Consider the following 23,085-nt stretch of genomic DNA (forward strand, 5'->3'; position numbering starts at 1 on the left):
ATTTTGTATTTAATTTTTTTGGGCCGACACCCGCCTCTATTTAAATTCTAAAGAGATGTACAGACGTTTATGGGGCTAGCTAGCTGCGCGGCTTCCCCGACTGGATGATGCTCAGACTATCTGCATTAACTTTAGTCTTTTTCACAAATAATAGGCCGACATGACTTTGAATGTCCATTTAGTCCTACTTCAGAAAGATTTTTAACTTTCAATTTAGAAATGAAACAGAATACCGAACTTAATAAAATATGACGTTTCCTTCCTATAAGAACTGAATGCGTACTTGATAGGACCTCTTCACAAAATAAATCCTGGAAAAGATGTGTAAAATGAGCTTTTATTAATTTAAGAGGGTTTTAGGTATCCCCAAGCGGCAATTTATGTGCACCGTGTAGTCATAATATAATGTAACAAATGTATTCCCTGAGCTTTTTCACTAAATTTGACCTATTTTAAAGTCATGGTCGAGATTGGGCACCATTAAGCGTCTTTTAGGGGAGTATCTTAGTGACAAAGACTTGAAAGAGCGGATCCATTCCCTGAACAAACAAGAATGCCCAAGTGCCCTTGGCACTAACGAGTGAAGACATTTTTCCAAGAACACATGACTCATCAGCAGAAATCCATTGTACATTTTCAAAAAAAATTGTCGCGTACGAGCCTGTGATTGTGACTGCCACTTCCCTTAGATTTTGTTTATAATTTCAAGCCGCAGCCAAGTAATTTGGACATGGCCTTATGTTTTGCGGGCCTGCAGAGCTAGGGGTGGATGGAGCGGAATGGTACAAACAAGGCTGCCCTCTCTTGTCAAAAGGCACTCCGATAACGCACATACGACATCATCATGGACTGTACATTAATACAATCGGGACACGTCATGTTTAAAGCTTTGAAGTCGCTGGTATCCAGCTGTATAGCGCGTTTTCGAATGGTAACCCATCCGTGATCAGCGAAGATAGCAAGTGGGCATGTGGATCGATCAGGTGTACGACGTGCCGGCGGATCGGAGTGAAAGTTTCATAACTGAAATTTAACCGTAAGTGTTATTTTTATCAAGTATAATTAACACTCTACATATATGCCTCTTGGATTGTTGAGAAGTCTGTTGCATTGTGTTTAATTTAATTTATTCTGGATGTCTCCCTCAGAAAAGTCTTTGATTTTCCAACTTGTTAAATACATATTCGTAATTCGTACATACACGTATTTCTGTGTTTTTGGCAATTAACACTTATTTATATCTTAATTTAGGATACCATGCTGGTTTCAGGCTACACAAACTTGCAACTACATGTTTACTTGTTTTGTCTGTCTTTGTGTGTTTTGTGTGTGGGTGTGTTTGTAATTTAATAAGGAATGTTACAAACAGGGCCCAAATCTACAAGCATTGCTTTCATTGGGTACCCCTCTACAGCATCCTTTCTAAAGTGTTTTGAAGTATCATTCTATCATATTTACCTGTTTATATTTATTAAAAGTTTTATTATCGTGCGTGATTATTATGCTGTAGAAAATGAAATAAATCTTGAAATCTTGAATCAATTGATGGATGGAGTGTAATTTTGGAGTGGTTGTACGTACTAACGCTCCACACACAGTAAAGTGAAAACGGTTCTCAAAAATTCCAAAGACTCACCAAAAATACCCTTTTCACTGCATACTGGCTTTCTTAAATGACAAAAGAAAAGTTTTGGGGCATTAGTGGTATTTCTGATTTCAAAATCTTTCAAAATCCGGCCGTTTTCGCTCGACACATGCAAGACAAACTTTTCGACGCCTCCTCCCATTCAAATACCACATTGAGGTACATCAACAATAACTATGTTTAGGGCAAATTCCCTACACAAACGGACAAGTTTAAATTTGCGCAACAATTCTCAGAGTGCACAAAATTGTGTTAGCCAGTATATGTTTACGTGCACTAGTTGCAGTTTGCGCAAAAGCATACAATCTGAAATTGATAATCTTTAAGACTTGTGCAAATTTTGCTCTGGGTTCCAAATGTTTGCGATCCTAATAGGCTAATTTAAAGTTATAATCCCAGCCCTGTCTGTGGCCCTTTATTTGAGTAGACTCCATGCTTTGGGCTATCATGAGCACGTGTGCTCAAAAAGTTAGTGATTGGGAACAAACATGTAATGGACTCAAATTTCAATTTCATTCGGACTCATACTCAGTATGCAGGTCTGTTTACCCATGCATCTCAATATTTTCGCAAAATGAGGGCTTCCTTATGCTTTCTTCTGGTGAAATTTGTCATGTTGCATAATCTATATTGCATATCCATTGCTTTGTTTAACTATGCCACCTGATAGGTTCAGTTTCAAGTTATTAAAAAGAATTGAAATGATATTCTTAATTAAAGGAATTCAAAGTCTTTAGTGACTCATTTCCTTAAACCAATTTTAATCCAGAGACGAGTCCTTTTCCCCTCCAGTGTACATGTATATATTTTCTAGTAAGTGGCCATCTCTGAGGTTTCTCATGATGGGAAATTGTACAGCAGCATAAGGAATTCTTTGCCCAGAGTTTGTTTATATGTACATGTACTTGTATGTTTAAATGTACATGTTACTTTTGTAGAAGAAAAATCTTGATAAAACTGTGTGCATGTGGTTTCCCTGCAGGTCATTCACATCATCAAGGTAACCTTGAAGGAAAGTACAATGCACTACCAACGTTGCTGACTAAGTCAGTCCCCTGAGCATCAACAGAATTCCTAGTTCTTCACAGTTCAGCATAAATCTTGAAAATGGGCACAGGGATTGTGGGATTGTTTCCAAAGCACTTAGAAACTTGCCTCCGTACACAGATGAGTAGAGTTCAGACGTTATGGTTCAGGAACTTCCTTATTGCTGTGGCTCTCCTGAGCCTGATGTTGACCGTCACCTCGGCCTCACAAGACTACTATGAGTTGCTTGGAATTGAGCGAGATGCAAGCACCAAGGACATTCGTCGAGCCTTCAAGAAACTAGCACTCAAGATGCATCCCGATAAGAACCAGGTTTGTCTCAAATGTGATCCAGCATCCATAGGGCCTGTTGACACAGATGATTGGTAACTGAATGCATTGGTAATAAATGGAATCGGTGTGCAGCAAGGTATGCTGCATTGACACACCGATTCTTGACTCCAGTTAACAAAAATAGTCCCCACAGGAAGAATGAAGACTCCCAGGAAATACTCAACCGTAGCAGTCTGTGGCAAAGTGCTACCTTTGTGCGGTATATTTGAAGTATCACTGTGATTTTTAAGCACTTGTCTTCATTGCCCTATCATGTAGTCTGTCAACTCTCGATGTAAACCGTCTCAAAGGGAACCATTGTGTTTGGTATTTTCTTTTACCTTGCAAAAGATCCTTCGCCCTCAAGTCATCGAAATTATGTTACTTTAATCAGAGTCACGCTTCGGTTGAAATTGTAATGGGTCTCACAGCCGTTTATTGATCCATTATGCACTCACAATTGCACATGTAGCTTCTTTGGGCTGCACACAAATTATTGGCGCAAGACCACGAAAGCAAACACGCACAAAAAATTCTCACGTCAAATCAAATATTCGTGCTGTGACGAAGCTTGAGTTGAACACATTTCAACTTGAGCAAATTTTGCCACAAATGTTTTTTATGTCAATTTGCTTTGCTTTTGCATTTGCCTGAAGCACATGTACATGTATGAACTGGCCTTTTAGGAAAATTGGGAACCTTACCCAAAGGTACACATTTGTCTTACATGTAGTTTACATTTGAAGTGTGTTGTGGCTGCGGTGTATCCTCTTCACAGCAAAGTTGAAATAATGAGTCCAAGCATAACGTCTACAGCTACATGTACATGTACCGGTATATTGCCTATACATGTACATGTACGTACCCCAACCCAAGAAAATGACACATACATGTACCTACTGTAAGATAGTAAGCCTACGGGTATCATTAAAAACTGTCACCTGCATCACCCACATGATGTCCATGTTTGTCTCGGATGCCAATTTCCAAACGGAAGATTATAAAAATGTAAAATATGAACATATCGAAAGAAATTGCTAAAAAAGATGTTGAGCAAGACTTGTTTGTTGAGTGGATGTGCACTTTATGTGATGCCCATAACTGTAATATTTCTTAAGTACTTAATTTGCTTTACATAATTTAAGAAGCCCATGTATTACGTGAAGTGTTTTTTGGGAATATTACCAATCAATTGAAATGCACTTTGTCTGCTGTGTCATCTCATGTCATCTGTCGTTTCCGTGTATACAGACAGCTGGGTCCTTTGTTGACTGTTTCAGTTTAAAAATATCAATTAACTTTTAATTTCAATCAATACTGTTGAAAAAAATCCTCACATGTGCAATCTGCAGTGGAGTTTACAACTCATTTGTGAAAGCCAATAATTGTAACTTACTCAGAGGTTGTGTATACTCCTGATATTTTATATCTTAGATGTTCATGATAACTGCCTCTCATGGACTCACAAACATCCTAGAAAGTGTTTAATTTAAAACCTTTTTTGATTAAAAGAAATTCCTACTTTTTAAACAGGATATGAAAGCAGATATCAGCCACCTGGCAATATCCATGCACAGTCTTGTGTTTTCTTATCTTGAACCATGGAGGAAGGTGCTTGAACAGAGCATTTTCCTTTGTAATTTCGGTATCGTTGATCATTCTCACTTATCTTTGGTCGTGTGTGTTCGTTATTTATGACCAAACTTTTTATTATTTTCGGCACAAACATCTAACCTTGTGATAATGAGAATAAGTTTGGAATGATCATGTGACTTATATTCTTCGACAAAAGTTTTCGAACCTTGCAAGAAGGTGCAATCAATGGTAGGGGCCTAGGTGAATTAAGTTAAGAATAATCATACATGTTGACTTCAAACCCCTAGAAACTATCCAGATTGACGTTTTTCAAAATCAAAATGAGGTGTAGGCCTATTAAGCTAGTTATATTTCATTGATGCACATCAAAACAATGTTGTACCATGGAGCTCCTCAAACAAGAATAAGCACATGTAAAAAACAATTGTGCAGTAATGAAATGTGAATCAGATATCCCATAGTTTATTAGACCTTTGCCCGTTTCCTAAGTAGAAGCCCAACAAAACACAAAGCAAAGTCCCCCTCCCCCAAAAAAGTAGAGGAAAGGGTAGAAGTCAGTTTCAAACTGATCATTTTGCTTTTTACAATGACTGAATGACACTGAATGGTGTAATGGGAGCTTAAAACAAAGCTGTTCTGTTTACACCCCCCCCCCCCCCCCCGCTGTATCTGGCACGTTGGGTAGATGCCCCTATCCTTTAATTTCATCCTTGCTAGAACGCTGGCAGAAGGTACATGTACATTGTACATTGAGAAATATTGTACCAGAGAGTTGGTGTTTATGTGTATTTAAAATTGAAGAAATGTTAAACACAAAAAAATTTTGCCAACTACACTACTAAATATTAAGTTTTGGGACCAAGAATAAACCTGCACTGGGGCTTTATGTATCACATCTGTTGTGAAATTATTCCAATGTTAAGTATTTTAAAACACTTCTATTTATCTTTACAACAACCTTCAGTTGTTCATGGTCTCATCTGTTGCTACACACGTAGAATGTATGTAGATACACCTATGAAATAAAGTATTGAATAAAGTGTTCTTCTTTGCTTGCCATCTTTTATGCACAGGATGACCCAAAGGCACATGATAAGTTTGTAGAGATCAACAGGGCGTATGAGGTACTGAAAGATGACGACCTTCGCAAGAAGTACGACCGGTTCGGCGAAGAGGGTCTAAAAGACCAGCAAGGGCAGGGAAGATGGAATCGATACGAGAGCTGGCAGTACTACAAGACAGAATTTGGTAAGGCTAACTTACGACAGATTAAGTGGACGAATAATACGGGCGATTCACAATAGTGCGCCACCAAGAGTTTGCAACGCATTGGCCAATCATAACGCGCAAAATTTGTCGACCCTTTTCAAACGCGCATTGGGTCGACAAATTTCGCGCATTATGATTGGCCAATGCGTTGCAAACTCTTGGTGGCGCACTCTTGTGAAAAGGCCGTATTGCATGTGCTTTACAAGTCTCAGCCAATCCTTTATAAGCTATCACCATAACTTACAGGCCTACATGTTCATGATCTAGAGCTGAATATCTCGTCCGTCAATCCTCCGTCTTGCTATTATTTTGGCTGTTTCCTAGGTGCATCTGTTGAATGCTAGTGCTTTATTAAGCAATTGTCCACTGTCACAGGTGGATCTAATGTAGTAAGCAAATGTGAGTATCACCTTAGCCTACGCACTAAAAGATGACAGGACATTTGAATGATGATAAACAATTCTCTCCACTCAGTGGTACCATATGGTTGGGGTGTGGTGAAATTAAGACATGTAATATGGTTTCCTAGATATGAAGTCCTCTTGAAGTTGACACATTAGTTGTCTTTTCACCTAGAGAACTAGTTTTTCAACTTGCAATATCTCTAGGAGCTATTACGGACTATCTATTGTCAAACCATATGTGTATAATAGTGATCACAGAGTCTTATAGTTGAAGAACAACACATGCATGTGTACTGTGGAAGACCTACTCTTATCCGAGGCTGTGCACCCATGTCTTGGCCATTATTGATATACATGTATGTACGTATTTGTCTATGAGAAGCAGTCGCAGCCACAAGCTATTGGCTTACACTGATTCCCAGCCTCAGCCAAAACATTCCGTCACGGCTTAAGACTTAACCAGTACCTCAGCTTTTGGGTATATTCATGAAGGTGATCGGGACACATGTAAGGAGGATTTGCATTTATGAAACATGTTCACCTCATTGTCGTATTTCATATATTCTCTTGCTATACCAGATATAGCGTATGTATTGTTGATATTTGTACATTTGTTTGTCTCTGACATTGTTCAGGCCTGTATGACGAAGACCCAGAAGTTGTCACCCTCAGCAAGACAGATTTTGGTGAGTTTTTGTACATTTCAGGTCAGACAGGTGTGGGTATTCAATTGTGTTGAGGTCATAGCACTTTGCCACAGGGCTGGGTTATAATATGCTTTACATGGGAAAGTGTTGTGTAGTTAAGAGGACCAAGCTGTGTAGAAAACAAACTGTTCACACTTCACACAACTCGGCAATTTCCTGTAATAATAATAAATGGGATTTAGCAAACGCCTTCTGTTAAATTAACCTCAGGGCAGTTGACAATAATTACCAAGCAGACAAAGATATATGAAAATTAAAAAGAATAATGCGCTAAGTTGAATATGAACAGTAACCTGTGTTAGTAGAATGTGAACCACTTAAGAGCTTAAGAAAGCTGTTTCACTGCAACAGTACATCAGAGGGAAGGAGGTCAGGCGTGGGGGGATCCCCCAGACACACACAGCACCTACTCTTGAAAAAGGTCCTACAAGGCCCGCCATTTCCCAGCAGTCTCAGGGCCAAGGCCCTGCCGGTATCCTCAAAGGTCCTCTACCCTCCAGGTGATGAGGGGACGATGGTGCTGAGTGTCTGGTCAATCACCCACATCTGCCGTCCAAGACGGACAGAACCTGGAGTTTAAATAGAAGTCAATGTAGCACACAAATATCACCACTTCCTTATTTAAATTAATTAGTGTTATTGTCATCATATGAGCAATCAGAGAAGATGCAGAGGATGATATTGAACTTGCATTTTGGGCTGACTAGATTACGTATGTCTCTTTTGGTGTCGTTGACTGAGATGTAACCCTTTGCCTGTCTGTTGACCTCTGACCCATAGAGCAGTCGGTGTTTGGTGAAGACATCTGGTTTGTCAACTTCTACTCTCCGCGGTGCCATCATTGCCATGATCTGGCCCCTATTGTGAGTCTTACTTTGGCCCTTTAAATTAATCCAAACCTTTGTCCACTGGCATTCACTCCAATGCAAATTTCGGGGAGTTGGTCATGTTTTTGTTGACTGCAGACTTAAAAAATGGCCTCTCTGTCGCAACCTCTCGGTGGCACACTGTATCATGAATGGCTGGTATTGTAATCTGTAATTAGGGTGCTTGATACTGGTATTGTCTTTACACCATCTGTGTTTTTTTGTTCTTGATTCATTTTATATTCTGTTCAGTTTTATTTAGTTATTCGTTTTTTTGGTTTTTTTGCAGTGGCGAAAGTTTGCCAAGGAAATGGAAGGTGTGATTCGTATCGGTGCTGTCAACTGTCATGATGACAACCCCCTCTGCACTGCCCAGGGAGTGCGATTCTTCCCCACCCTCAAGGTCTATCCACAGGTATGTCACACTGTTTATTATGGCGTTTTCTCCTCCTTATTGTCTTCTGTTCAGCGTCAGTATATATTAGTTTCATTTTGTACTTAAATTGAAAATGTGCAGTGAAGACATTTCAACATAACTTCCTTGTTGGGGATTTGCTGGGTTAGGAATCCATTGGTTTTGTACTTTGGCAGGAATTGACAGTAATAAGAATTACTGATATTGACATGTTCATGCACATTTAAGGTAAAGATGAAGATGTTTAATATAAAAGGAATGCTTGACAGAGAAGGGTTTGACTGGGTCAAGGGATTCTTATTATTGTTTTATTTCTGCTAATGACACCAAGAAGCTAGAGTGCACCCCAGGCACTCTAGCTCACAAGCCTGGAGAAACCTGTAGAGAGGAGACAATGAGAAGCAGTTACAGTTTTAGAGGTGGGAGGAAAACCCCAAAGGAATATTCTGGGTAAAACCCACGGAATCAGGTAGGGACTGAAAACCCAATTCACATGTGGACAGAGTCGGAAATTGAACCCGGACCACAGAGGTGGAAGGCGAGGAAAGAATCACAACATCATCCTGACTCCTGAAGCATGAGACGTGGAGAAATCCAGTTGAGGAAGGGTTCAGAGCAAAAATCTAAAAGACTGTTTCTGTGTTGGTAAATAATTCAGGCTTTTTTGCTACGTGAGTTGGCCCTTAAACATGACAACTCCATTTTTTGTAAGCTTCAGCCTGATGTCGGTATTTTCAAAGCAGACAACAAGCAATATACATGAGGTCAGATTTTGTTTGTAGAATCAGCCACTCATAGGCTTTCATATTTGTTTCTTCACAGAACGAGGAGTTTACTGGCAAACGTAAACTCCAAGATCTCATCAAGCATGCCTTATGGCTAGTCAAAGCTGATGTCCATTCCATTTGGACAGGTAAGGATGGGTTGAAACACTCATGAAGGGCTGAGTCAATTTTAATAATTTATTTTTCGAATATTTGATCTTCAGTTCGATTGAATATCCAAATATTCGGTCATACCGACTGGCAGATTGTTGATAAATAAACAATATACAAAATCAGTTGCAATAATGCACACAATTGTACTTAATAATCACTACAATAGCTTCTCATGTCTACGAGTATCTCCAGCCATGATTTAGCAAGATTTAAGAGACGAACAATACTTCTTGCCCTGTTGAAAATTTCTATTCCTTTTAAATTATTTAATGAGTAATTTACTTTCTAAATCATTGTAAGATTTCCATCGCTTTTTATTTGAATCTGCTTGAAAGAAGGCTCCAAAGTGCAATTTTTCTCATTTGAAACAAAAGAAAATTCTTTCTCCCTTTTCATGAATTTTGCATTTGAATATTCAAATTTGGAAAATAATATTTGAATATTTGATAAATGATCAAGTATTCGGATACACGGCACAGCCTTACACTCATGTGTAATCACATAGGGATTAATGAAATTTGGGTTCCAACTAGGATTGACCTATCAGCATTTTTATTCCCAGCCAAGTTTAAAAACTGTCTGTCCTTTCTCGTGAAATTGTTTGAAACTGACACTGTCTGGTGCTATCTGAGGCCACATTTCCAGTATGTTTAGAAGGAGATGTGGAGAGTTGTTCTCCAGTATCAGAAATGTGTTTACCAACATTGGGGTTTGTTAAGTTTGAACAAGCAAAAAACCACCCATCCAAATTTGTTTTGGCCTATCCTCAGGACTGATGGACAGGTGTCTACATGAGACACTAATGGAAATCTTTGTAGTTTTATTTTCTCTATTTATGGTATAGGTCTGTAACCTTGACGGGTATGGAACCTTTCCATAGATCAGCTGATGTCCCTTTTTCGTGTCCCATGTATGCGATCAAAAATGAAAAACATTGCTCAAAGTCTTGCACTCCTTTTTCAAGGGACCTTAATTGACATGTCAATTTTTATAATTCTTAGTGTAGAAAGAGCCTAATAGAAGTTACAATGTATATCAGGTGGCATGTTAAGAGAACTTTGATTCACATTTTTGTGAATCCTTGCTTTGTTTGCTTCGTTTTCCTAAAATTAAATTGTTTTTATCTTTTTGTAGCGTAACTTCAATTTCTCTGTCTACTTTTTCAAGGAAATTTCAAAAAGACTCTTTTAGCTGAAGAACACAAGGACCAGCCATGGGTTATTTCTTACTGCGGAGCACCGGAAGGTTGGTCTGTCGATTTACTTGTCACTTTTTGATATTAATATTAATCTTTGTTCCTTTCATATCACAACTAGCATGGACGTATAGATTTCCAACCCTGCAGTATTATTTATGTCAAAGTTTGAGTTGCATGATGAAGTGTTATCCCTCAAGGCCTCGGGGGCCTCTGTAACCAAATCTTTGAAGACAGGTTTAACCTCATTGTTGTCCCTTTTGAACGCACATCACTTCGAATGCTGTGGTAACATCTTTTGATGTTTACCCACCTCCATGCACACTCGTATTCAGTTCAACACGTCTTTAGGCATTTCAAAGTGGGGCAACGTGCGTGTTGTATATCTGTTGTTTGCTGTTGAGCTGGAAGTTGAGAATCAGCTTTGAAATGAATGCTAAAGAGAGAAAACTGTTTTTTTTTAGTCCAGTTTCAGTTTTGCTTTAGTTTGAGTCTTTGATGTTTGACTTTGCTGCAGGAAGTGAGGCTGAGTCCACTGATGTAGCCCATGCTGGCTGCTTGGACCTGGAAGACAGAACCAAATTGGCCGCCATCTTGGTAATCTTGATGAAATTGTTAAGTTCTAGCTTCCTTACATCTTGATCTGAAATTAAATTAAATAACATAAAATGCTCATGCCTGCAAGTTAGTATTGCTTTCAGAGAAAACAGCAAATTCACAATTTTAAGAAATGACCTCCTTGTTTTAAATTTTCAGCATATTGTCAGGTTTCGATTGGTTGTTTACATTTTGTAAATGCAATATTTCTTTTCTTTTCAGAACAAAGTTGTGAATGTTGGTTTTGTTGACTGTACTGCTTCAGCCAAACTGTGCAAGAAGTTAAACATTGATGAGAGCACAATTAAGTACTATCCATCAGGAAAGAAGGCTCTGTCTTCATCAAGCCGTGTAAGATGACAGAGTTTAGTCTCTCACAATAACTATCCATATTTGCTTGCTTGAATTGCTAGCTTAGCAGAATTTTTTTCATGTATTTATTCTTGCTCTGTATGTCCCTAAAACACCAGTAATAGTAACAGACGACTGTCCTGGCACCATGCCAGTACTTGTTGAGGGCAGCGCATTGCCAGTTCTTGAAAATCCAAGTGAGAATCCTTTGATAGGAGTCACTTTGTAGCATACAGTATATGACTAATTTCGGCAGAATGCGCACAAAAATTAGCATACATCGTATTAGGTATGCTGGTGTTGCTACTGTACAGATGCATTCACACAATGGAATATGTAGCAGAAATGCCCAGTGTTGATGGTGTTATTCCAATTTATGACTACTAGAGGGCCATTTTGTGGAGCAGATGATATTTGCCGAGAATGTATCTATGTAGAATTTCATTCCTGTCTTGGCAGACCTTTGAGTTGGATGAACCCAAAAGCATTGCTTCTGAAGTGTTGAAACTTCTCCCTGACATCTCCACACTCAGTGACGAAGAATTGCAGGTAAGCATTCAGTTGTAAAGAGTCACAGTAGGTATTTTCATGGGTTGAGTCTAGCTCCTGGCATGTGGGCGTGTCATTGGGCAAGCCATCTCACCCTCACATGCTTCTCTCTATGTAGGAGCATAAATGGGTTGTAGCATTAGCTGGGGAGCAACCTGGAACCGACTAGCATCCCATCCAGGGGAAATAGAAATATTCTTAAATTTTAAGCTAGTAAAACCAGAGATAAAGGCTGGTCTTTTAGGCCACATTGGCTTGTAACAGACTTTATAACTTCATTAATTTTGCAAAAGAAAAGGAAATAAAACTAACTCAGTACAGAATGTAGCTCAGATTAATTGAGGGATTTAATCTCTGTTGAGGAGAAGATTTGTAATTGTCAAGAAAAAGGCCTCTGATTTTCTTTGACTACCGTTTTGCAGAGTGGCCGAGATGATTTGAAGTCTGGCCAATCAGATGAAGCGATGTTAGTCTACTTCATGAGTGGGAAGGAAGAACATGAAATTGAGCTGCGAAAACTGCCGTACCTCCTGAAGCACATGACGGTAAAATTACAAATGGAAGTTTTATCTGGTTAGGCAACATCTAAGGTGGTACCATTCAGCAAGCTACCAGAGACCTAGTTTAAAGTAATTTTTATGAGCGTTTCTGTGGATGCAACTTCACAACAGTGTAGGATACATAAGAGACAAAAACAAGGTGGTAAATTTTGGCTTGTGACAGAAGTGAACTTTCAGCCTTTCAATGTGTTATATTTCAGAGTGGACGTAAGGTCCTTCTCGGCCTCAGACATATCTTGCGATATGCCGGACGTTGTAAGCCATTGTTGCCATAAAAGTTCTTATTGGGTGGGTCGTGCAGTCTTGGGACGAAACCTACCCATGGTTTAAGTGAACTGTACCTGATGAGTCTCGATTGTTTAGAGATACTATTCTTATTAATTTTTTGTCAAAATTGCCAAAAAGAGACTGGTAAGAACTCTTACATGCCGGCAGTTCCCCTTCACTAACCTCTTTAAATATAATACAAATAATAATCCTGCTCGTCTACTCTGTCTCCCTTCTTGAAAAAAATGCTCCTAACCTTGATGATTAGTCTCCTGTTTTTTCCTTCTGAAAATATCCTCCTAGCATTGATGATTGGTTTTCCCTTTTTTCCTTCTGAAAATATTCTCCTTACCTTGATGATCAGTCTCCCAATTTTTGTTTCTTCTAAAAAATATCCCTCTGGAAAAGATTCTCCTTGCCTTGATGATCAGTCTCCCAATTTTGTTTCTTCTAAAAATATCCCTCTGGAAAAGATTCTCCTTACCTTGATGATCAGTCTCCCAATTTTTGTTTCTTCTAAAAAATATCCCTCTGGAAAAGATTCTCCTTACCTTGATGATCAGTCTCCCAATTTTGTTTCTTCTAAAATATCCCTCTGGAAAAGATTCTTCTAACCTTGATGATCAGTCTCCCAATTTTGTTTCTTCTAAAATATCCCTCTGGAAAAGATTCTTCTAACCTTGATGATCAGTCTCCCAATTTTGTTTCTTCTAAAATATCCCTCTGGAAAAGATTCTTCTAACCTTGATGATCAGTCTCCCAATTTTGTTTCTTCTAAAATATTCCTCTGGAAAAGATTCTTCTAACCTTGATGATCAGTCTCCCAATTTTGTTTCTTCTAAAAATATCCCTCTGGAAAAGATTCTTCTAACCTTGATGATCAGTCTCCCAATTTTGTTTCTTCTAAAAATATCCCTCTGGAAAAGATTCTTCTAACCGTGATGATCAGTCTCCTAATTTTGTTTCTTCTAAAAATATCCCTCTGGAAAAGATTCTTCTAACCTTGATGATCAGTCTCCCAATTTGTTTTCCTTCTAATAAAATCATCTTAGCTGCAATGTTTATTGTTCTGATTTAATTTTCCTTCTGAAAGTATTCTCATAGGCTTAATGGTTAGTCCCGTGGCTTTCCTTCTAAAAAAAAAACACCTCCTAAGCTCCTCCATTTTCCTTCTAAAAATGTCCTCTTAGTCGTGATGAGTTGTTTCGTATAAACTTTAATCCATCTGAATGGGCTTATTCAGGTTCTCCCTTGCCTAACAACATCTTGTCCCATTTCTTGCTGAGATCGACAAATTCTGAATGGTCTTATCCATATACAATTGGCTCTCTCATAATGGCATACTACTATAGATGGTATAAATCTCCTCCATTCCACGCCAATAGCTTAAACGTTTGACATATCGCGAGATATGTCTTAGGCTGCGTAGGACCTTATGTCCACTCTAAAAAAAACAAGGATGTAAATTATGGCTTGTGAGGGAAGTGAACTTTCAGCCTATCAATGTGATAAGATCTGAAATCCACATTGCACTATCATGCTGAGGTGTGAGCAGTGGTCATTCATAGATCCTGATGACAGGACTGCTATGTTTGTCATCATCCGTTTGATTGTTTGTTGTAGGTTGGCAAATTCAACTGCACGCAGCACCTGGATGTGTGCGGGGAATTGTACCTGGGCACCAACCTGCCAAAGGTGGCGCTGTTCAGGTCAGGAGGTGCCCATGAATTCCACCATGGTATGTTCACATCAAATGAAATAAACAGTTAAGGTTCAATGCAAAGCAAGGTTGTGGAAATTTTTATTGAAGTTCAGTCAGATTGCCAAAAAGGTTTATCCAACTAATAGGTTGATTGCCTCTGTGCACATCTTGCCATCTTTTGTTTGAATGTTAGATTCATAAAAATTCATTCAGAAATGAGAGCATTGTGCTGTAATTTTCCCATTAGTCTTATTGTTAGAGGTGAGTGGAGAAGGTAAGGCCCAGTGTGTTCTCAATAATACTGTGATTTTCTCTGTTGTCTCAATTTCCTGTGGGGGAGGGATGAGTTAAACACCATTTTTATGGGCAAGATGGGCTCCTGCACGGTCCCCATGCCCTGGTTACACCACTGGTACTCCCACAGTGTGTCTCACATGTCATACGTCATCTACTCGCAGATATTGAGGGTAATCAATCAGCGTTTTTACAAAAGTCGCATTAAAGGCAGGATTTTATTACTGGGTCATTCCATGGGGTTGGGACACAATTTGTGACGGTGTTCTTGTTACATGGGTAACTTTTACCGCCTGTCATGACCTGTAGAGTAGGTCACTTACTCTGGAAAAGTAACACCCACCTCTGTATTCAACCGTGCAAGATGTATAACAATGTCAGTGTGGAATCCACACGCAGGGAAATAGCTGTTCATTTTTACGGAACCCACGTAACAATTGACAGCGTCACAAATTGTGCCCCAACCTCATGGAATGACCCTACTAAGAATTTTTGGACTGAATTGTGATTTGTTGTTTCCACTCAGTGTTTTGGTTCCTTTAATAACTATTGAACCCCATGTCCTCACTTGTTGTAGTCCTCAGATGTTCAGCACGGCCTGAATGTGTCCTTTGCCCACAGGTCGTCTGTTTGCCCAGGATATTGCAGCCTTTGCTAGACAGAGCATAGACTCTCGACTGCACATGCTTGGCCCTGAGAGTTTCCCTGATCCTGTCACTGGCGGAAAGGAGCTGTGGTTTGTGGATTTCTTTTCTCCAGTAAGTTAGCAAATTGTCAATTCTTTTGCCAAGTGGGAGTTTTTTTTAATTGAATGTGGTTGTATTTCTTTTGGCGGAATCTTGTAAAAGCCTGACAAAGAGTGAAACATTTTCTAGAAAATTAGAATTTGGTTAGTTGAAAAAGACATAGTTGCCATTGGGACTGTCATTTTAATCTTGCAAAACTGGTCCCCTTAAGGAACACAGGCAACACACTCTCTATTGGGCTGACCCTTTTTTTGGAAATTTCAAATCGTAAATTATGAGAAAATATGACTTTCTTACTGATAAGCCAGTTGTGCAACTTTGAATCCACCATGTCCTGTGTCATGTGTTAAAACATTCACAGATTCCCCTTATATTTTCTCTCAAAACTCAAAACCCTGCCCTTTTTTGACAACACTAACCCTACAGTTATTGAGCATGATGTCACAGTCATCTACCAGGGTGAATTCAAAAGTTAAAATGTAGGTCTCCCTTCTGTTACGGGAACGGGGTCCCCAAATTTGCAATCCCCGATGCCATGCCGTTTTACACTTCAGGCAAATTCCAAAATGAAGAAAATTTGACATCTTTTGAAACAATTTTGAAATTTGCTTGAGTTCGCTCTGTAACAAACACAGCGTGTGGTCCTACCTGACTATGCACACTCAAATGTTGGGAATTTGATGTCATGTATTTGAGCTGATGTCACAAAACTGCATTGTGTTCACTTTTATGTTAAGGTCAGATCTAAATGTCGTCTGATTTTATTTCCTGGTTTCTGCCATTCATTAGACTGAAATCGCCCTTTTTTTCTTTGATTTTATGAACAGCATTGTCCACCATGCAGACAGATGCTACCTCAGTTGCGCAAGGCAGCCACTAGGAGAACAGACATTCACTTTGGCACGGTAGACTGCACCATCCACAACGCACTGTGTAACCAACACAACGTCCGGTCCTACCCAACTACCATTATGTACAATGACAGCAAACCGCACATGAACACAGGGTACAAGACAGCAGAGGAGATTGTGGATTTCATTGAGGTAATACATTGCCTGTCTTGAAGAAAGGCTACTCTAATCTTGGATTGATCCCAAATTCATTTCACTCATGGTTGATCAGATTTGCATATGCTTATAGTATGCAGTGAACTGTGCTTTTGTGTATACGTTAATACCAATAAGCCATTTGCGAGTTAAATTTGAATAAAATCTGGTATACTGAGTTCTTTGCATTCACGTGAACATAACAACTTGAATTCTCCATGCTAAAACCACTGTTGCTATACCTGGTGATTTGGGGCAAGCTTTTGCTTAGTTACATAAGAGACACCTTGCAACAATACACTATTCCCAATGGATAAGAACGGCACAAAGGAACCAGTCCATTCCAGAGATGATGGTCACTATGCAAAAGCTTGCCCCGAATCACGAGGTATAGCAACAGTGTCTTTAGTCTGGGGAATTTAATTGTTATGTTTCTGTGCAATCAGATAACACAGTGTACCAGATTTTATTCAAATTTAACTCGCAATTGGCTTATTACTTATGTATGAATATTTCTAGTAAGGCCCCTTAAAAAGTCTTCCATCTCTGGTCAGCGCTTGCGTCGATTTCAAGCATGTGTGTCAATCTTTGTTTTTCTGTGAAAGCTGCAACAGCACCCTCTATTGCTGCACTGCCTCCAGATTTTTACGGGCATGTCGATTTTGTACCCCGGGCAATAGATCCCAACGACATTGATGTTGAGCAATGATAGCAGGCTATGGATACGAAGTTGTTTGTTGTCAGCTTATAATCATGATGAAGCTGGTCTAGTCCCCTGACTCAGCAACGTTTGTCTGCAATGGTCTGTACAATCCAACCCTGCAGGAAGAAAGAACAAAAACAAACAAAAGCCACATCACCGCATAAATTCCAGAACATCAGTCAGACCAGAGGCAAACAAATTTTTTGGGGGGCTTAATACATGCACAGTATTGAAATCTGTTTTTCTTTCTGTGACAAGATATGTCGTGTTACTGCAAGATACCCTTTGTAAGTAAAACATATTTATCTGCACTGAGGTTGGACAAGTGAATTAAATTCAAGTAATGCATTCTCTGATATTCTATTTGTTTTGTCTGGATTTCAGGATATCTTGCATCCAACGATGGTCAGTCTGGACCCAACCAGCTTCCGGAATCTCGTCATAAACCGGGACCAGAAGGACATGTGGTTAGTGGACTTCTATGCGCCGTGGTGTGGACCCTGCCAAGCACTGTTGCCTGAGTGGCGGAAACTAGCCAAGGTACATGCTGCTTAGCAGCCATTTTGGTCTGGTACCCTGTATCCACCACATAGAAAACATATATTCCAGTTAATACTATGTGTTTGAAGTTGTCTTGGTCTTGTGTTTGGAAGCCATAACATTGACAGAGTGTCTACTTAAAAGTGTTGTCAGGAATTATCAGTTGGAATTTTCCTCGTAAAGTGTGCTTCTGTTATGAGAGAAACAAAAATGGGATTTGATTCCAAAGAATTTCTGGTCAAATAAATGACAATTTTTCTGGGTACAGAGCGTAATAACTGCTTTCTCCCTTTTGGATTAATTTAGAAATTGAACGGCACAGCTGGAGTTGGCACGATCGATTGTGTGACCCATGGGGATCTGTGTAATCAACAAGGCATTCGTAGCTACCCTACTATCCGGGCTTTCCCATTCGGACGAACTGGAAACACAGGAAGAAGGTAGCTTATCCCCCTACTTCTGGAGAAATTGCCGGTTCACCTCTTACAAAAGGGTTTTGTTGGATGCAAAATTGGATTGGTATTACCCTCTGGGTCCATTGTGTGTGTCAAAGGACCAGCCTGGCATTCCTTAGAGTGTGTTGCTGTCTTGTTGAACTTCGTTGTAGTAGTAATACGTCGGCAAAGTACAGGGCTGTTTACTGAGTGAATATTGAAGTAATGTAAAGGATGTTTGAGAGCAAAGGCCAAAACTTTTAAAAGCTTTTGGTCATTACCTAAAAGAAACCAACTGAATTGTTATCCAGTATCTAACTTTGTTTGAAAGGAGATCTGGTACCAAACCGTCCGTAGCATTGCATCACTCTGTAGAGAACCTGGAACTCTGTCCACAAGCTCAGACATTGGTCATAATTGACTGTGTCTTTTTCCTTTTGTTTTCTTTTCTGGGTTTTTTCTGGCAGTGATTACAATGGTTGGTTCCGGGATTCCAACTCCATCTTCTTCTGGGCTCACAACTTCCTGCCTTCCATTGTAGAAACCATCAGCCGGAGCAACTTCCGGGATAAAGTCCTCCGCAGCACAGATCCCTGGGTGATCGATTTTCACATGCCACACTGCATGCCTTGTCAGCAGTACCAGCCGGAGTTTGAGCAAGTGGCCAGGGTTGGTAGTCTCTCTTAAGGTCATTTTCGTACACCAGGCAATATTTAATATAGGGGACTGAATTCATAGTGCAGCTAAGCATACACAGTTGCTCTGACATGTTTGTTTACAGAGATGCGTCCATTAACACAGCAGAGAGCTAGCCAAATTAAGAGCTTTAGTGAGGAATGTACATGTATGGTGCAAATTCTACGTGTCTTATTTTTGTCAGAATGGAAACAAACCTGTGTCGTTGTAGGTCATGGAATTTTAGATCTGGTATACATCTCTCATACTCCCCATTGAAAGGGTTCTTGTGCAAAGCCCATTGCGATCTAAGCTCAGTCTTCCTTCAAGTATTTGTGGAATGCATTTGTAGACGTTTTAATTTGGACTGGGTGCTACAATTATCCCGATGTTTGTCACAATTTTTGTGAACTTTTATTCTTGCAGGGTGTTGAAGGCTATGTACGTGCTGGCAAGGTAGACTGCACTCAAAACCAGAATATATGTCAACAGGCCAGTGTTAATTACTTCCCCACTGTACGAATTTATAGAGGCACGCACAAGGTTGGCCATTCCCAGGTAGGTCATTAGTATTTTGAATTTTGTTGTATTTTGTACAGCCTCAAAAGATCCTCAGTGTTGTTGGGTTTTTGGAAGGCAGTAGTGCATCTCCACAATTTCCTCTAGCTGTGAGGAGGGTGCTATGTTATGCATGACATCTGCTGTTTAACGGGCTGTTAACTTGCGTGAATATGTTGGAGAATTTCAGGGAAAGTAACATGGGAGAAAAGAAATTAAGTGCAAGGGATTTCCATCCATCAGTTGAACATCCAATTTTCAGGGAAACTTGATTCAAAAGTGAAAACTGCTGTTGTGGAAATGTAGATGCAATAAATTGAATACCCAACTGAGGATTTAACCCTAACGGTCCTCAATCCCTAAACTATTGGGCGTTGCAACAGAGATAAATATCATTTCTTCATGCCAAACTTTTCTTGTTCTTGATGGAAAGTTTGAATTCGAGCAATGACCTGTATTATTTCCGTTACGTTAGTCTGTCTGTGTACGTGTATCTACTGATTTGTTCTCAATTCTCACCCTTTCTAGAGGATGGCCAAACCCTTTGGAATTAAGACTTTCAACCATGTTTTCATGGGTAGAATGTCTTTACTAGATAATTCAGGACACAATTGTTTTATGTCTTTCTCACAGAATTGGTATGGTGAACAAGTGGATAAAACTCCAAGCAGTTTAATAGCGCTTCTTCAGAAAAGATTTACGCAGAAGTTAAGCAGTGTAAGTAGCTGAAGCGGTCAACTTCTCTGACTCAATTATCTTGATGCTTTACCAAATACATTCTAGCAAACCTAGAATTTCATGAATGCAGCAGAGAACAAATTCTATGAATAATTGTCTGGAATTTTCTAAGTATGGTCCCAAGGACGACATTCTGATACCAGTGAAAAGGCAAGCGGAGATATTGGACTTTTAATTTATTTGGTTCGTGGATTTTGCAGTTTGTATTGATGTCTCCTCCAATATTCACATGCATCATTTTGCTTTCCTTCTATAGAGCAAAAATATCAAGGATGAACTTTGACCTCCCAACCACTGGAAATAGAAGAGCAACTCATCGACTCTTGGATAGTATAGTTTGTCTCGTTTTCTCCTTTTCTAAAGAAAACACCGGGTGCATTCAAAAGCAGCTTCACATTTTATGTGCATTGGTTTCACTCTCTGTTGACCATCGAAGGGATAACCATGTTTACATTGTCGGCAAGTTGGATAACAGGTCTGCTGACACTCACTCACTGAGCATGAGACTCACTCACTGAGCATGAGACTCACTGAGCATCAGACTCAGTGAGCATGGGGATCACAGCATAAGACTCACTGAGCGTTTGGTGACTGCATGAGACTCACTCACTAAGCATGGGACTCACTAACTGGGCATGAGACTCACTGAGCATGGGGATCACAGCATAAGACTCACTAAGCGTGGGGCTGACTGCATGAGACTCACTCACTGAGCATGGGACTCACTAACTGGGCATGAGACTCGCTCACTGAGCATGAGACTCACAGAGCATGAGACTCACATACTTGAGAGATTTTCCACATCAGAAAAAAGTAAAAGCTGAAACAATACATTGCCTCATCCTCTCGTTATTCTGTCTTTACAAGCATTGGAAACCTATCCTGCTCTGTGGCCTCATTTGTTGGAAACAAGTAAATTGATTGGCAGTTTTATCACAGTTTCAATTGAATATGTGTTTGTGTATGTGGACTGTGGAGAACTTACCGCCGTATTCTTCTTGTCAGCTGCTTTTGCATGAAGTTTTAAGCCACAGTGCACATGTATAGTAATATCAATATTTTAAAATGCTCTAGGAAAATTGAAATTGTTCAGCCCCCAAACCTAATCACTGTTTTGGCAGTGTGTCCCTATTAAACCCTGTGTCTCCCTAATCCCCGTCCTACGTGTAGCAATAACAAGTCTCAATTTCATATTCTTGCGTCATTACTCCTTAAGTTCTAATTGCTTCAATCTGATCAAGTCAATTAATTTAAGAGGAAAGCTGTCAAGATTGCATTTCTTAAGAATAAAGTCCATGGAAGTAAATCAAAATTTTGGATCAAGGAAACTTCAGGGAGATTTTGGAATGAATTCTAGAGGGTAGCAACATTTCCTCCCTCAGGTGCAGATTTTTAATGTTGATGGTAGCCTTCTTGCCACTTTTGTAGCAACAAGTGCAACCGAATCCGTCTTTCTAGCATGAAATTGCATGATTTTTTAATGCTTTAACATTTCTACTTCACTTTATAAAAGTATTTTTTTTAACTGTTCTTTACTTTATAAAAGCATTTTTTTACTTTAGCATTGGTATTTCTCTCACCAGATGGCAACTTTGAAACCCTCTCGGTTTTATTAGAAATATTTATTTTTATTTCTTTGTACATTACCTTTCTCAAGTAATCCTTTACAAATAAGCCAAAAAATAAATAGAACCCGACAAATTGATGTTGACAGTACTTCAGGTCTACCCTCCTGTTCTTGTTTTTCAGACAGGCAAAATTGTCTGATACCTATGTTTTTGTACATCTGTTGCATTAGCCACACTTTCACTAATATTGCTTGGTTCCAACTGTCAGATGTGTATTTTGGTATTTGTGGCATTTGTTTTTTCAGTAAATTATTCGCTTTGTGTAACGTTAACATCGGGTGTTCATCAATTTAGTTTAATTCTTGTGATGTTTGTTTGGATGGTAGATAAACTCGGTTAGGAGTTTGTTAAAATGGATGTACTTAATAGGAACAGACCAATTTTATGTTCAATTTGCAAATTTCTTTAATGAATTCATCTATGATGCATCTTCCTAAAATAAACCATGATGGCCTAACAGTCTTAACTATTTTTTTGCACACAGATTTGTCAACATGCGTGCACATTGGTTGAAATTCAGATGTGTTTATATGCCACATTGTTTTATTGCATAGTCTTGTACAGCTTTGAAATGTATTTTATGGCTGGTTTAACCATTCAGTCCTAGGGTTCAATTGATTGAGGCATGACATGGACCTTTCATAACTGTAATACTGATAATGAAGATGAGATATTTGACAGATTCTCCTTTGGTTTTGTCAATGTCTAATCGGACATTTTGTTGTTCATCATTGATGTTCTTATAGATGTAAGTTATTTTATTGACAATTTTAGGCAAATACTTAATTTCAAGCATGTTGGGTGTCCTGTGCATTAAAGCCGGTGTAAAAATGACAATAAAAATAATTATTTTCATATGTTAACTTTGAATCATCGGTGTTTTATAATAGGTGTGTGATGTGCATGTACAGTGTATTTAGATTTGGGACATATCGACGACAGCACAGCACAAGTGCATGTTAGAAAATTTTAGTAGCTAACCAAGACGAGATAAAGTCAGGAGAGGGTTGGTTTTGATTATTTGCCAATTGATATTACATTCCTGATTTCCAACTCCGCGTATCAATCATATTCTTGGCACGTTTGATTTGGGACAGAATAGCATGCCCCATCCTGAAAAAGGGTTGCTTATCCAAAAAGGAAAATGTGATCAAGATGTATACAAATGACAGGCTTGGACCTTCACCAGTTAACATCGGATTTCCTTCTCTGAGAAAGCTGTTGGGGGAGGTTTTTTACCCACAAATTCTTCAACCTTGCAATTGTGCTTTGCCCAACCAAACACAACATGTCAATGCCTCAA

The 23,085-nt window shown here is 39.2% G+C and overlaps 1 protein-coding gene across 1 annotated transcript; it reads left to right on the forward strand.

Moving 5' to 3' along the window:
- The first annotated feature begins 651 nt into the window (after positions 1-651).
- On the forward strand, positions 652-22,645 carry LOC110989396 (endoplasmic reticulum disulfide reductase DNAJC10-like). The gene is made up of 21 exons (XM_022253764.2): positions 652-1,036; positions 2,628-3,004; positions 5,674-5,848; positions 6,909-6,959; positions 7,761-7,843; positions 8,136-8,261; positions 9,084-9,174; positions 10,367-10,444; positions 10,912-10,991; positions 11,214-11,342; positions 11,802-11,891; positions 12,314-12,436; positions 14,342-14,456; positions 15,336-15,472; positions 16,288-16,503; positions 17,594-17,749; positions 18,056-18,189; positions 18,651-18,852; positions 19,285-19,416; positions 20,050-20,133; positions 20,411-22,645. Exons 2-21 carry the CDS (start codon positions 2,753-2,755, stop codon positions 20,435-20,437), a joined length of 2,481 nt encoding a protein of 826 aa, XP_022109456.2. The 5' UTR covers positions 652-1,036; positions 2,628-2,752; the 3' UTR covers positions 20,438-22,645.
- Positions 22,646-23,085: the final 440 nt, after the last annotated feature.

This window comes from Acanthaster planci, linkage group LG03 (assembly GCF_054643075.1).
Source record: "Acanthaster planci isolate LZ-2023a linkage group LG03, COTS_SCS, whole genome shotgun sequence".
Taxonomy (NCBI): domain Eukaryota; kingdom Metazoa; phylum Echinodermata; class Asteroidea; order Valvatida; family Acanthasteridae; genus Acanthaster; species Acanthaster planci.

Bases quoted from the DNA above. Each gene is read 5' to 3' on its own strand.
- LOC110989396 (XM_022253764.2), top strand. From the start codon at position 2,753: ATGGGCACAGGGATTGTGGGATTGTTTCCAAAGCACTTAGAAACTTGC. The intron at 5,849-6,908 runs GTAAGGCTAACT...GACATTGTTCAG, and splicing joins GTACTACAAGACAGAATTTG to GCCTGTATGACGAAGACCCA. The intron at 10,992-11,213 runs GTAATCTTGATG...TTTTCTTTTCAG, and splicing joins CCAAATTGGCCGCCATCTTG to AACAAAGTTGTGAATGTTGG.